Here is a 14,699-nt window from a genome sequence, read left to right on the forward strand (position 1 = left end):
CACCGCTACTGCATCAATATCAGCAGTCTCTTCAAGTGATGCCACCACTCCCTCTACATTCACTTCAAGCAATCCCACCACTCCCTCAACAGTCACTACAAGTGATCCCACCTCTCACTCAACTACATCGACAGTCACTTCAGACGATACTACATCAACAACCACTTCAAGTGTTGCCACCACTGCCTCAACAGTCACTTCAAGTGATGCCATCACTCCCTCAACTTTATCAATAGTCATTTCAGATGATACCACATCGACACCCACTTCAGGTGATGAAACCTCTTCCTCAACTCCCTCAACAGTCACTTCAAATGATGCCACCTCTCCCTCAACTACATTGACTTTCACTTCAAGTGTTACCACCACTACTACACCGACAGTAATATTAACTGTGGCCACAATTCCTTCAACTACATCGACAGTCACTTCAAGTGATGACACCACTGCCTCAACAGTCACTCCAAGTGATGCCACCAATCCCTCAACTGCATTGACATCAACTTCAAGAGATGCCACCACTACTACATCGACATTAACAGTCACTTCAATTCATAACACCACCATTACATCAACATCAGCAGTCACTTCAAGCAATGCCACCGCTCCTTCAAAATTAGCTTCAAGTGATGCCACCGCTACCACATCGACATTAACAGTCATTTCAAGCGATTCCACCACTCCCTCAAAAAGCACTTCAAGTCATGCCACCACTCCCTCATCTACATTAATAGTCACTTCAAGTGATGCCACCACTACTACATCAGCAGTCACTTCAAGCGATATCACTGTTCCTTCAACATTTACTTCAAGTGGTGCCACCGCTACTACATCAACATCAGCATTCAGTTCAAGTGATGCCACCTCTCCCTCGACATCAACAGTCACTTCAAGTGATGGCACTACTCCCTCAACAGTCTCTTCAAGTGATGCCACCGCTACAACATCAACATCAGCAGTCTCTTCAAGTGATGCCACCAATCCCTCAACTGCATCGACATCAACTTCAAATGATGCCACCACTCCCTCATCTACATCAGCAGTCACTCCAAGCGATAACACTGTTCCTTCAACATTCACTTCAAGTGTTGCCAAATCTACTACATCAACTTCAGCATTCACTTCAAGTGATGCCAAAGCTACTACATCAACTTCAGCATTCACTTCAAGTGATACCACCTCTCCCTTAACATCAATATTCACTTCAAGTGATGGCACCTCTCCCTCGACATCAATATTTTCTTCAATTGATGCCACCTCTCCCTCGACATCAACAGTCACTTTAAGTGATGCCAACACTCCCTCAACAGTAGCTTCAAGTGATGCCACCACTACTACATCAACATCAGCAGTCTCTTCAAGTGATGCCACCTCTCCCTCGACATCAATATTCACTTCAAGTGATGCCACTTGTCATTCAGCTACATCGACAATCACTTCAGACGATACTACACCAACACCCACTTTAAAAGATGCCACCACTCCCTCACGTACATTGACAGTCAGTTCAAGTGTTGCCACCACTCTGTCAACAGTCACTTCAAGTGATGCCACCTCTTCCTCAACTACATCAACTTTATCTTCAAGTGATGCCACCACCACTATACCGACAGTAACTTCAACTGTGGCCAACATTCCGTCAATTACATCGAAAGTCACTTCAAGTGATGCTAGCAATACTGCATCAACATCAGCAGTCATTTCAATTGATGCCACCTCTCCCTTGACAGTCTCTTCAAGTGATGCCACCTCTCACTCAACTACATGGACAGTCACTTCAGACGATACTACATCAACACCCACTTCAAGTGATGCCACCACTCCCTCAAGTACATTGACAGTTAGTTCAAGTGTTATCGTCACTCTGTCAATATTCACTTCAAGTGATGCCACCACTTCCTCAACTACATCGACTTTCACATCAAGTGACACCACCACTACTACACCGACAGTAACATCAACTGTGGCCACCATTCCCTCAGCTACATCGACAGTCAGTTCAAGTGATGCCACCACTCCCTTATCTACATCAGCAGTCACTTCAAGTGATAACACTGTTCCTTCAACATTCACTTCAAGTGGTGCCAAAGCTACTACATCAACTTCAGCATTCACTTCAAGTGATGCCATCTCTCCCTTAACATCAATATTCACTTCAAGTGATGGCACCTCTCCCTCAACATCAATATTTACTTCAATTGATGCCACCTCTCCCTCGACATCAACAGTTACTTTAAGTGATGCCACCACTCCCTCAACAGTCACTTCAAGTGATGCCACTGCTACTGCATCAACATCAGCAGTCTCTTCAAGTGATGGCACCTCTCCCTCGACATCAATATTCACTTCAATTGATGCCACTTCTCCCTCGACATCAGCAGTCACTTCAAGTGATGCCACCACTCCCTCAACAGTAGCTTCAAGTGATGCCACTGCTACTGCAGCAACATCAGCAGTCTCTTCAAGTGATGCCACCAATCCCTCTACTTTCATTTCAAGCAATCCCACCACTCCCTCAACAGTCACTTCAAGTGATGCCACCTCTCCCTCGACATCAATCGTCACTTCAAGTGATGCCACCTCTCACTCAACTACATCGACAGTCACTTCAGATGATACTACATCATCAACCACTTCAAGTGTTGCCACCACTGCCTCAACAGTCACTTCAAGTGATGTCATCACTCTCTCAACTGTATCGATAGTCACTTCAGATGATACCACATCGACACCCACTTCAGGTGATGCAACCTCTTCCTCAACTCCCTCAACAGTCACTTCAAGTGATGCCACCTCTCCCTCAACTACATTGACTTTCACTTCAAGTGTTACTACGACACCGACAGTAATATTAACTGGGGCCACAATTCCTTCAACTACATCGACAGTCACTTCAAGTGATGACACCACTGCCTCAACAGTCACTCCAAGTGATGCCACCAATCCCTCAACTGCATTGACATCAACTTCAAGAGATGCCACCACTACTACATCGACATTAACAGTCACTTCAATTCATAACACCACTATTACATCAACATCAGCAGTCACTTCAAGCAATGCCACCGCTCCTTCAAAATTAGCTTCAAGTGATGCCACCGCTACAACATCAATTTCAGCAGTCTCTTCAAGTGATGACACCACTCCCTCAACAGTCACACCAAGTGATGCCACCAATCCCTCAACAGCATCGACATCAACTTCAAGAGATGCCACCACTACTACATCGACATTACCAGTCATTTCAAGCGATTCCACCACTCCCTCAAAAAGCACTTCAAGTCATGCCACCACTCCCTCATCTACATTAATAGTCACTTCAAGTGATATCACTGTTCCTTCAACATTTACTACAAGTGGTGCCACTGCTACTACATCAACATCAGCATTCAGTTCAAGTGATGCCACCTCTCCATCGACATCAAAAGTTACTTTAAGTGATGCCACCACTCCCTCAACAGCTTCTTCAAGTGATACCACCACTACTACATCAACATCAGCAGTCTCTTCCAGTGATGCCACCAATCCCTCAACTGCGTCGACATCAACTTCAAATGATGCCACCACTCCCTCATCTACATCAGCAGTCACTTCAAGCGATAACACTGTTCCTTCAACATTCACTTCAAGTGGTGCCAAAGCTACTACATCAACTTCAGCATTCACTTCAAGTGATGCCACCTCTCCCTTAACATCAATATTTTCTTCAATTGATGCCACCCCTCCCCCGACATCAACAGTCACTTTAAGTGATGCCACCACTCCCTCAACAGTAGCTTCAAGTGATGCCACCACTACTACATCAACATCAGCCGTCTCTTCAAGTGATGCCACCACTCCCTCAACAGTCACTTCAAGTGATGCCACCTCTCCCTCGACATCAATATTCACTTCAAGTGATGCCACTTCTCATTCAGCTACATCGACAATCACTTCAGACGATACTACACCAACACCCACTTTAAATGATGCCACCACTCCCTCAAGTACATTGACAGTCAGTTCAAGTGTTGCCACCACTCTGTCAACAGTCACTTCAAGTGATGCCACCTCTTCCTCAACTACATCAACTTTAACTTCAAGTGATACTACCACCACTATACCGACAGTAACTTCAACTGTGGCCAACATTCCGTCAATTACATTGAAAGTCACTTCAAGTGATGCTAGCAATACTGCATCAACATCAGCAGTCATTTCAATTGATGCCACCTCTCCCTCGACATCAACAGTCAATTTAAGTGATGCAACCACTCCCTCAACAGTAGCTTCAAGTGATGCCACTGCTACTGCAGCAACATCAGCAGTCTCTTCAAGTGATGCCACCAATCCCTCTACTTTCCTTTCAAGCAATCCCACCACTCCCTCAACAGTCACTTCAAGTGATGCCACCTCTCCCTCGACATCAATCTTCACTTCAAGTGATGCCACCTCTCACTCAACTACATCGACAGTCACTTCAGATGATACTACATCAACAACCACTTCAAGTGTTGCCACCACTAACTCAACAGTCACTTCAAGTGATGCCATCACTCTCTCAACTGTATCGATAGTCACTTCAGATGATACCACATCGACACCCACTTCAGGTGATGCAACCTCTTCCTCAACTCCCTCAACAGTCACTTCAAGTGATGCCACCTCTCCCTCAACTACATTGACTTTCACTTCAAGTGTTACCACCACTACGACACCGACAGTAATATTAACTGTGGTCACAATTCCTTCAACTACATCGACAGTCACTTCAAGTGATGACACCACTGCCTCAACAGTCACTCCAAGTGATGCCACCAATCCCTCAACTGCATTGACATCAACTTCAAGAGATGCCACCACTACTACATCGACATTAACAGTCACTTCAATTCATAACACCACTATTACATCAACATCAGCAGTCACTTCAAGCAATGGCACCGCTCCTTCAAAATTAGCTTCAAGTGATGCCACTGCTACAACATCAATTTCAGCAGTCTCTTCAAGTGATGCCACCACTCCCTCAACAGTCACACCAAGTGATGCCACCAATCCCTCAACTGCATCGACATCAACTTCAAGAGATGCCACCACTACTACATCGACATTAACAGTCATTTCAAGCGATTCCACCACTCCCTCAAAAAGCACTTCAAGTCATGCCACCACTACAACATCAATTTCAGCAGTCTCTTCAAGTGATGACACCACTCCCTCAACAGTCACACCAAGTGATGCCACCAATCCCTCAACTGCATCGACATCAACTTCAAGAGATGCCACCACTACTACATCGACATTAACAGTCATTTCAAGCGATTCCACCACTCCCTCAAAAAGCACTTCAAGTCATGCCACCACTCCCTCATCTACATTAATAGTCACTTCAAGTGATGCCACCACTACTACATCAGCAGTCACTTCAAGCGATATCACTGTTCCTTCAACATTTACTACAAGTGGTGCCACCGCTACTACATCAACATCAGCATTCAGTTCAAGTGATGCCATCTCTCCCTCGACATCAACAGTTACTTTAAGTGATGCCACCACTCCCTCAACAGCTTCTTCAAGTGATGCCACCGCTACTACATCAACATCAGCAGTCTCTTCCAGTGATGCCACCAATCCCTCAACTGCATCGACATCAACTTCAAATGATGCCACCACTCCCTCATCTACATCAGCAGTCACTTCAAGCAATAACACTGTTCCTTCAACATTCACTTCAAGTGGTGCCAAAGCTACTACATCAACTTCAGCATTCACTTCAAGTGATGCCAAAACTACTACATCAACATCAGCATTCACTTCAAGTGATGCCAGCTCTCCCTTAACATCAATATTCACTTCAAGTGATGGCACCTCTCCCTCGACATCAATATTTTCTTCAATTGATGCCACCTCTCCCTCGACATCAACAGTTACTTTAAGTGATGCCACCACTCCCTCAACAGTCACTTCAAGTGATGCCACCACTACTACATCAACATCAGCAGTCTCTTCAAGTGATGCCACCACTCCCTCAACAGTCACTTCAAGTGATGCCACCTCTCCTTCGACATCAATATTCACTTCAAGTGATGCCACTTCTCACTCAGCTGCATCGACAATCACTTCAGACGATATTACAAGAACACCCACTTTAAATGATGCCACCACTCCCTCAAGTACATTGACAGTCAGTTCAAGTGTTGCCACCACTCTGTCAACAGTCACTTCAAGTGATACTACCACCACTATACCGACAGTAACTTCAACTGTGGCCAACATTCCGTCATTTACATCGATAGTCACTTCAAGTGATGCTAGCAATACTGCATCAACATCAGCAGTCATTTCAATTGATGCCACCTCTCCCTCGACATCAACAGTCATTTCAAGCGATTCCACCACTCCCTCAAAAAGCACTTCAAGTGATGCCACCGCTACAACATCAATTTCAGCAGTCTCTTCAAGTGATGCCACCACTCCCTCAACAGTCACACCAAGTGATGCCACCAATCCCTCAACTGCATCGACATCAACTTCAAGAGATGCCACCACTACTACATCGACATTAACAGTCATTTCAAGCGATTCCACCACTCCCTCAAAAAGCACTTCAAGTCATGCCACCACTCCCTCATCTACATTAATAGTCACTTCAAGTGATGCCACCACTACTACATCAGCAGTCACTTCAAGCGATATCACTGTTCCTTCAACATTTACTACAAGTGGTGCCACCGCTACTACATCAACATCAGCATTCAGTTCAAGTGATGCCACCTCTCCCTCGACATCAACAGTTACTTTAAGTGATGCCACCACTCCCTCAACAGCTTCTTCAAGTGATGACACCGCTACTACATCAACATCAGCAGTCTCTTCCAGTGATGCCACCAATCCCTCAACTGCATCGACATCAACTTCAAATGATGCCACCACTCCCTCATCTACATCAGAAGTCACTTCAAGCAATAACACTGTTCCTTCAACATTCACTTCAAGTGGTGCCAAAGCTACTACATCAACTTCAGCATTCACTTCAAGTGATGCCAAAACTACTACATCAACATCAGCATTCACTTCAAGTGATGCCAGCTCTCCCTTAACATCAATATTCACTTCAAGTGATGGCACCTCTCCCTCGACATCAATATTTTCTTCAATTGATGCCACCTCTCCCTCGACATCAACAGTTACTTTAAGTGATGCCACCACTCCCTCAACAGTCACTTCAAGTGATGCCACCACTACTACATCAACATCAGCAGTCTCTTCAAGTGATGCCACCACTCCCTCAACAGTCACTTCAAGTGATGCCACCTCTCCTTCGACATCAATATTCACTTCAAGTGATGCCACTTCTCACTCAGCTGCATCGACAATCACTTCAGACGATATTACAAGAACACCCACTTTAAATGATGCCACCACTCCCTCAAGTACATTGACAGTCAGTTCAAGTGTTGCCACCACTCTGTCAACAGTCACTTCAAGTGATACTACCACCACTATACCGACAGTAACTTCAACTGTGGCCAACATTCCGTCATTTACATCGATAGTCACTTCAAGTGATGCTAGCAATACTGCATCAACATCAGCAGTCATTTCAATTGATGCCACCTCTCCCTCGACATCAACAGTCATTTCAAGCGATTCCACCACTCCCTCAAAAAGCACTTCAAGTGATGCCACCTCTCCCTCAACTACATTGACTTTCACTTCAAGTGTTACCACCACTACGACACCGACAGTAATATTAACTGTGGTCACAATTCCTTCAACTACATCGACAGTCACTTCAAGTGATGACACCACTGCCTCAACAGTCACTCCAAGTGATGCCACCAATCCCTCAACTGCATTGACATCAACTTCAAGAGATGCCACCACTACTACATCGACATTAACAGTCACTTCAATTCATAACACCACTATTACATCAACATCAGCAGTCACTTCAAGCAATGGCACTGCTCCTTCAAAATTAGCTTCAAGTGATGCCACTGCTACAACATCAATTTCAGCAGTCTCTTCAAGTGATGCCACCACTCCCTCAACAGTCACACCAAGTGATGCCACCAATCCCTCAACTGCATCGACATCAACTTCAAGAGATGCCACCACTACTACATCGACATTAACAGTCATTTCAAGCGATTCCACCACTCCCTCAAAAAGCACTTCAAGTCATGCCACCACTACAACATCAATTTCAGCAGTCTCTTCAAGTGATGACACCACTCCCTCAACAGTCACACCAAGTGATGCCACCAATCCCTCAACTGCATCGACATCAACTTCAAGAGATGCCACCACTACTACATCGACATTAACAGTCATTTCAAGCGATTCCACCACTCCCTCAAAAAGCACTTCAAGTCATGCCACCACTCCCTCATCTACATTAATAGTCACTTCAAGTGATGCCACCACTACTACATCAGCAGTCACTTCAAGCGATATCACTGTTCCTTCAACATTTACTACAAGTGGTGCCACCGCTACTACATCAACATCAGCATTCAGTTCAAGTGATGCCATCTCTCCCTCGACATCAACAGTTACTTTAAGTGATGCCACCACTCCCTCAACAGCTTCTTCAAGTGATGCCACCGCTACTACATCAACATCAGCAGTCTCTTCCAGTGATGCCACCAATCCCTCAACTGCATCGACATCAACTTCAAATGATGCCACCACTCCCTCATCTACATCAGCAGTCACTTCAAGCAATAACACTGTTCCTTCAACATTCACTTCAAGTGGTGCCAAAGCTACTACATCAACTTCAGCATTCACTTCAAGTGATGCCAAAACTACTACATCAACATCAGCATTCACTTCAAGTGATGCCAGCTCTCCCTTAACATCAATATTCACTTCAAGTGATGGCACCTCTCCCTCGACATCAATATTTTCTTCAATTGATGCCACCTCTCCCTCGACATCAACAGTTACTTTAAGTGATGCCACCACTCCCTCAACAGTCACTTCAAGTGATGCCACCACTACTACATCAACATCAGCAGTCTCTTCAAGTGATGCCACCACTCCCTCAACAGTCACTTCAAGTGATGCCACCTCTCCTTCGACATCAATAATCACTTCAAGTGATGCCACTTCTCACTCAGCTGCATCGACAATCACTTCAGACGATATTACAAGAACACCCACTTTAAATGATGCCACCACTCCCTCAAGTACATTGACAGTCAGTTCAAGTGTTGCCACCACTCTGTCAACAGTCACTTCAAGTGATACTACCACCACTATACCGACAGTAACTTCAACTGTGGCCAACATTCCGTCATTTACATCGATAGTCACTTCAAGTGATGCTAGCAATACTGCATCAACATCAGCAGTCATTTCAATTGATGCCACCTCTCCCTCGACATCAACAGTCATTTCAAGCGATTCCACCACTCCCTCAAAAAGCACTTCAAGTGATGCCACCGCTACAACATCAATTTCAGCAGTCTCTTCAAGTGATGCCACCACTCCCTCAACAGTCACACCAAGTGATGCCACCAATCCCTCAACTGCATCGACATCAACTTCAAGAGATGCCACCACTACTACATCGACATTAACAGTCATTTCAAGCGATTCCACCACTCCCTCAAAAAGCACTTCAAGTCATGCCACCACTCCCTCATCTACATTAATAGTCACTTCAAGTGATGCCACCACTACTACATCAGCAGTCACTTCAAGCGATATCACTGTTCCTTCAACATTTACTACAAGTGGTGCCACCGCTACTACATCAACATCAGCATTCAGTTCAAGTGATGCCACCTCTCCCTCGACATCAACAGTTACTTTAAGTGATGCCACCACTCCCTCAACAGCTTCTTCAAGTGATGACACCGCTACTACATCAACATCAGCAGTCTCTTCCAGTGATGCCACCAATCCCTCAACTGCATCGACATCAACTTCAAATGATGCCACCACTCCCTCATCTACATCAGCAGTCACTTCAAGCAATAACACTGTTCCTTCAACATTCACTTCAAGTGGTGCCAAAGCTACTACATCAACTTCAGCATTCACTTCAAGTGATGCCAAAACTACTACATCAACATCAGCATTCACTTCAAGTGATGCCAGCTCTCCCTTAACATCAATATTCACTTCAAGTGATGGCACCTCTCCCTCGACATCAATATTTTCTTCAATTGATGCCACCTCTCCCTCGACATCAACAGTCAATTTAAGTGATGCCACCACTCCCTCTACAGTCTCTTCAAGTGATGGCACCACTCCCTCAACAGTCACTTCAAGTGATTCCACATCTCCCTCGACATCAACACCCACTTCAAGTGATGCCACCACTCCCTCAAGTACATTGACAGTTAGTTCAAGTGTTATCGTCACTCTGTCAACATTCACTTCAAGTGATGCCACCACTTCCTCAACTACATCGACTTTCACATCAAGTGACACCACCACTACTACACCGACAGTAACATCAACTGTGGCCACCATTCCCTCAGCTACATCGACAGTCAGTTCAAGTGATGCCACCACTCCCTTATCTACATCAGCAGTCACTTCAAGTGATAACACTGTTCCTTCAACATTCACTTCAAGTGGTGCCAAAGCTACTACATCAACTTCAGCATTCACTTCAAGTGATGCCATCTCTCCCTTAACATCAATATTCACTTCAAGTGATGGCACCTCTCCCTCAACATCAATATTTACTTCAATTGATGCCACCTCTCCCTCGACATCAACAGTTACTTTAAGTGATGCCACCACTCCCTCAACAGTCACTTCAAGTGATGCCACTGCTACTGCAGCAACATCAGCAGTCTCTTCAAGTGATGCCACCAATCCCTCTACTTTCATTTCAAGCAATCCCACCATTCCCTCAACAGTCACTTCAAGTGATGCCACCTCTCCCTCGACATCAATCTTCACTTCAAGTGATGCCACCTCTCACTCAACTACATCGACAGTCACTTCAGATGATACTACATCATCAACCACTTCAAGTGTTGCCACCACTGCCTCAACAGTCACTTCAAGTGATGTCATCACTCTCTCAACTGTATCGATAGTCACTTCAGATGATACCACATCGACACCCACTTCAGGTGATGCAACCTCTTCCTCAACTCCCTCAACAGTCACTTCAAGTGATGCCACCTCTCCCTCAACTACATTGACTTTCACTTCAAGTGTTACTACGACACCGACAGTAATATTAACTGGGGCCACAATTCCTTCAACTACATCGACAGTCACTTCAAGTGATGACACAACTGCCTCAACAGTCACTCCAAGTGATGCCACCAATCCCTCAACTGCATTGACATCAACTTCAAGAGATGCCACCACTACTACATCGACATTAACAGTCACTTCAATTCATAACACCACTATTACATCAACATCAGCAGTCACTTCAAGCAATGCCACCGCTCCTTCAAAATTAGCTTCAAGTGATGCCACCGCTACAACATCAATTTCAGCAGTCTCTTCAAGTGATGCCACCACTCCCTCAACAGTCACACCAAGTGATGCCACCAATCCCTCAACAGCATCGACATCAACTTCAAGAGATGCCACCACTACTACATCGACATTACCAGTCATTTCAAGCGATTCCACCACTCCCTCAAAAAGCACTTCAAGTCATGCCACCACTCCCTCATCTACATTAATAGTCACTTCAAGTGATATCACTGTTCCTTCAACATTTACTACAAGTGGTGCCACTGCTACTACATCAACATCAGCATTCAGTTCAAGTGATGCCACCTCTCCCTCGACATCAAAAGTTACTTTAAGTGATGCCACCACTCCCTCAACAGCTTCTTCAAGTGATACCACCGCTACTACATCAACATCAGCAGTCTCTTCCAGTGATGCCACCAATCCCTCAACTGCATCGACATCAACTTCAAATGATGCCACCACTCCCTTATCTACATCAGCAGTCACTTCAAGCGATAACACTGTTCCTTCAACATTCACTTCAAGTGGTGCCAAAGCTACTACATCAACTTCAGCATTCACTTCAAGTGATGCCACCTCTCCCTTAACATCAATATTTTCTTCAATTGATGCCACCCCTCCCCCGACATCAACAGTCACTTTAAGTGATGCCACCACTCCCTCAACAGTAGCTTCAAGTGATGCCACCACTACTACATCAACATCAGCCGTCTCTTCAAGTGATGCCACCACTCCCTCAACAGTCACTTCAAGTGATGCCACCTCTCCCTCGACATCAATATTCACTTCAAGTGATGCCACTTCTCATTCAGCTACATCGACAATCACTTCAGACGATACTACACCAACACCCACTTTAAATGATGCCACCACTCCCTCAAGTACATTGACAGTCAGTTCAAGTGTTGCCACCACTCTGTCAACAGTCACTTCAAGTGATGCCACCTCTTCCTCAACTACATCAACTTTAACTTCAAGTGATACTACCACCACTATACCGACAGTAACTTCAACTGTGGCCAACATTCCGTCAATTACATCGAAAGTCACTTCAAGTGCTGCTAGCAATACTGCATCAACATCAGCAGTCATTTCAATTGATGCCACCTCTCCCTCGACATCAACAGTCAATTTAAGTGATGCAACCACTCCCTCAACAGTCTCTTCAAGTGATGGCACCACTCCCTCAACAGTAGCTTCAAGTGATGCCACTGCTACTGCAGCAACATCAGCAGTCTCTTCAAGTGATGCCACCAATCCCTCTACTTTCCTTTCAAGCAATCCCACCACTCCCTCAACAGTCACTTCAAGTGATGCCACCTCTCCCTCGACATCAATCTTCACTTCAAGTGATGCCACCTCTCCCTCGACATCAACAGTCACTTCAAGTGATGCCACCACTCCCTCAACAGTAGCTTCAAGTGATGCCACTGCTACTGCAGCAACATCAGCAGTCTCTTCAAGTGATGCCACCAATCCCTCTACTTTCATTTCAAGCAATCCCACCACTCCCTCAACAGTCACTTCAAGTGATGCCACCTCTCACTCAACTATATCGACAGTCACTTCAGATGATACTACATCAACAACCACTTCAAGTGTTGCCACCACTGCCTCAACAGTCACTTCAAGTGATGCCATCACTCTCTCAACTGTATCGATAGTCACTTCAGATGATACCACATCGACACCCACTTCAGGTGATGCAACCTCTTCCTCAACTCCCTCAACAGTCACTTCAAGTGATGCCACCTCTCCCTCAACTACATTGACTTTCACTTCAAGTGTTACCACCACTACTACACCGACAGTAATATTAACTGTGGCCACAATTCCTTCAACTATATCGACAGTCACTTCAAGTGATGACACCACTGCCTCAACAGTCACTCCAAGTGATGCCACCAATCCCTCAACTGCATTGACATCAACTTCAAGAGATGCCACCACTATTACATCAACATTAACAGTAATTTCAAGCGATTCCACCACTCCCTCAAAAAGCACTTCAAGTCATGCCACCACTCCCTCAACAGTCACACCAAGTGATGCCACCAATCCCTCAACAGCATCGACATCAACTTCAAGAAATGCCACCACTACTACATCGACATTAACAGTCATTTCAAGCGATTCCACCACTCCCTCAAAAAGCACTTCAAGTCATGCCACCACTCCCTCATCTACATTAATAGTCACTTCAAGTGATGCCACCACTACTACATCAGCAGTCACTTCAAGCGATATCACTGTTCCTTCAACATTTACTACAAGTGGTGCCACCGCTACTACATCAACATCAGCATTCAGTTCAAGTGATGCCACCTCTTCCTCGACATCAACAGTTACTTTAAGTGATGCCACCACTCCCTCAACAGCTTCTTCAAGTGATGCCACCGCTACTACATCAACATCAGCAGTCTCTTCCAGTGATGCCACCAATCCCTCAACTGCATCGACATCAACTTCAAATGATGCCACCACTCCCTCATCTACATCAGCAGTCACTTCAAGCAATAACACTGTTCCTTCAACATTCACTTCAAGTGGTGCCAAAGCTACTACATCAACTTCAGCATTCACTTCAAGTGATGCCAAAACTACTACATCAACATCAGCATTCACTTCAAGTGATGCCAGCTCTCCCTTAACATCAATATTCACTTCAAGTGATGGCACCTCTCCCTCGACATCAATATTTTCTTCAATTGATGCCACCTCTCCCTCGACATCAACAGTTACTTTAAGTGATGCCACCACTCCCTCAACAGTCACTTCAAGTGATGCCACCACTACTACATCAACATCAGCAGTCTCTTCAAGTGATGCCACCACTCCCTCAACAGTCACTTCAAGTGATGCCACCTCTCCTTCGACATCAATATTCACTTCAAGTGATGCAGCTTCTCACTCAGCTACATCGACAATCACTTCAGACGATATTACAAGAACACCCACTTTAAATGATGCCACCACTCCCTCAAGTACATTGACAGTCAGTTCAAGTGTTGCCACCACTCTGTCAACAGTCACTTCAAGTGATACTACCACCACTATACCGACAGTAACTTCAACTGTGGCCAACATTCCGTCATTTACATCGATAGTCACTTCAAGTGATGCTAGCAATACTGCATCAACATCAGCAGTCATTTCAATTGATGCCACCTCTCCCTCGACATCAACAGTCAATTTAAGTGATGCCACCACTCCCTCAACAGTCACACCAAGTGATGCCACCAATCCCTCAA

The 14,699-nt window shown here is 45.1% G+C and overlaps 1 protein-coding gene across 1 annotated transcript in view; it reads left to right on the plus strand.

The window, feature by feature from the left end:
* LOC129821704 (serine-rich adhesin for platelets-like) overlaps window positions 1-14,699 on the plus strand; it is a 46,358-nt gene that overhangs the window by 6,991 nt on the left and 24,668 nt on the right. The window contains 2 exon segments of the mRNA XM_055879285.1: window positions 843-2,672; window positions 10,725-11,432. Coding sequence (XP_055735260.1) covers window positions 843-2,672; window positions 10,725-11,432 — 2,538 coding nt within the window.

Source organism: Salvelinus fontinalis, chromosome 24 (assembly GCF_029448725.1).
Source record: "Salvelinus fontinalis isolate EN_2023a chromosome 24, ASM2944872v1, whole genome shotgun sequence".
NCBI lineage: Eukaryota > Metazoa > Chordata > Actinopteri > Salmoniformes > Salmonidae > Salvelinus > Salvelinus fontinalis.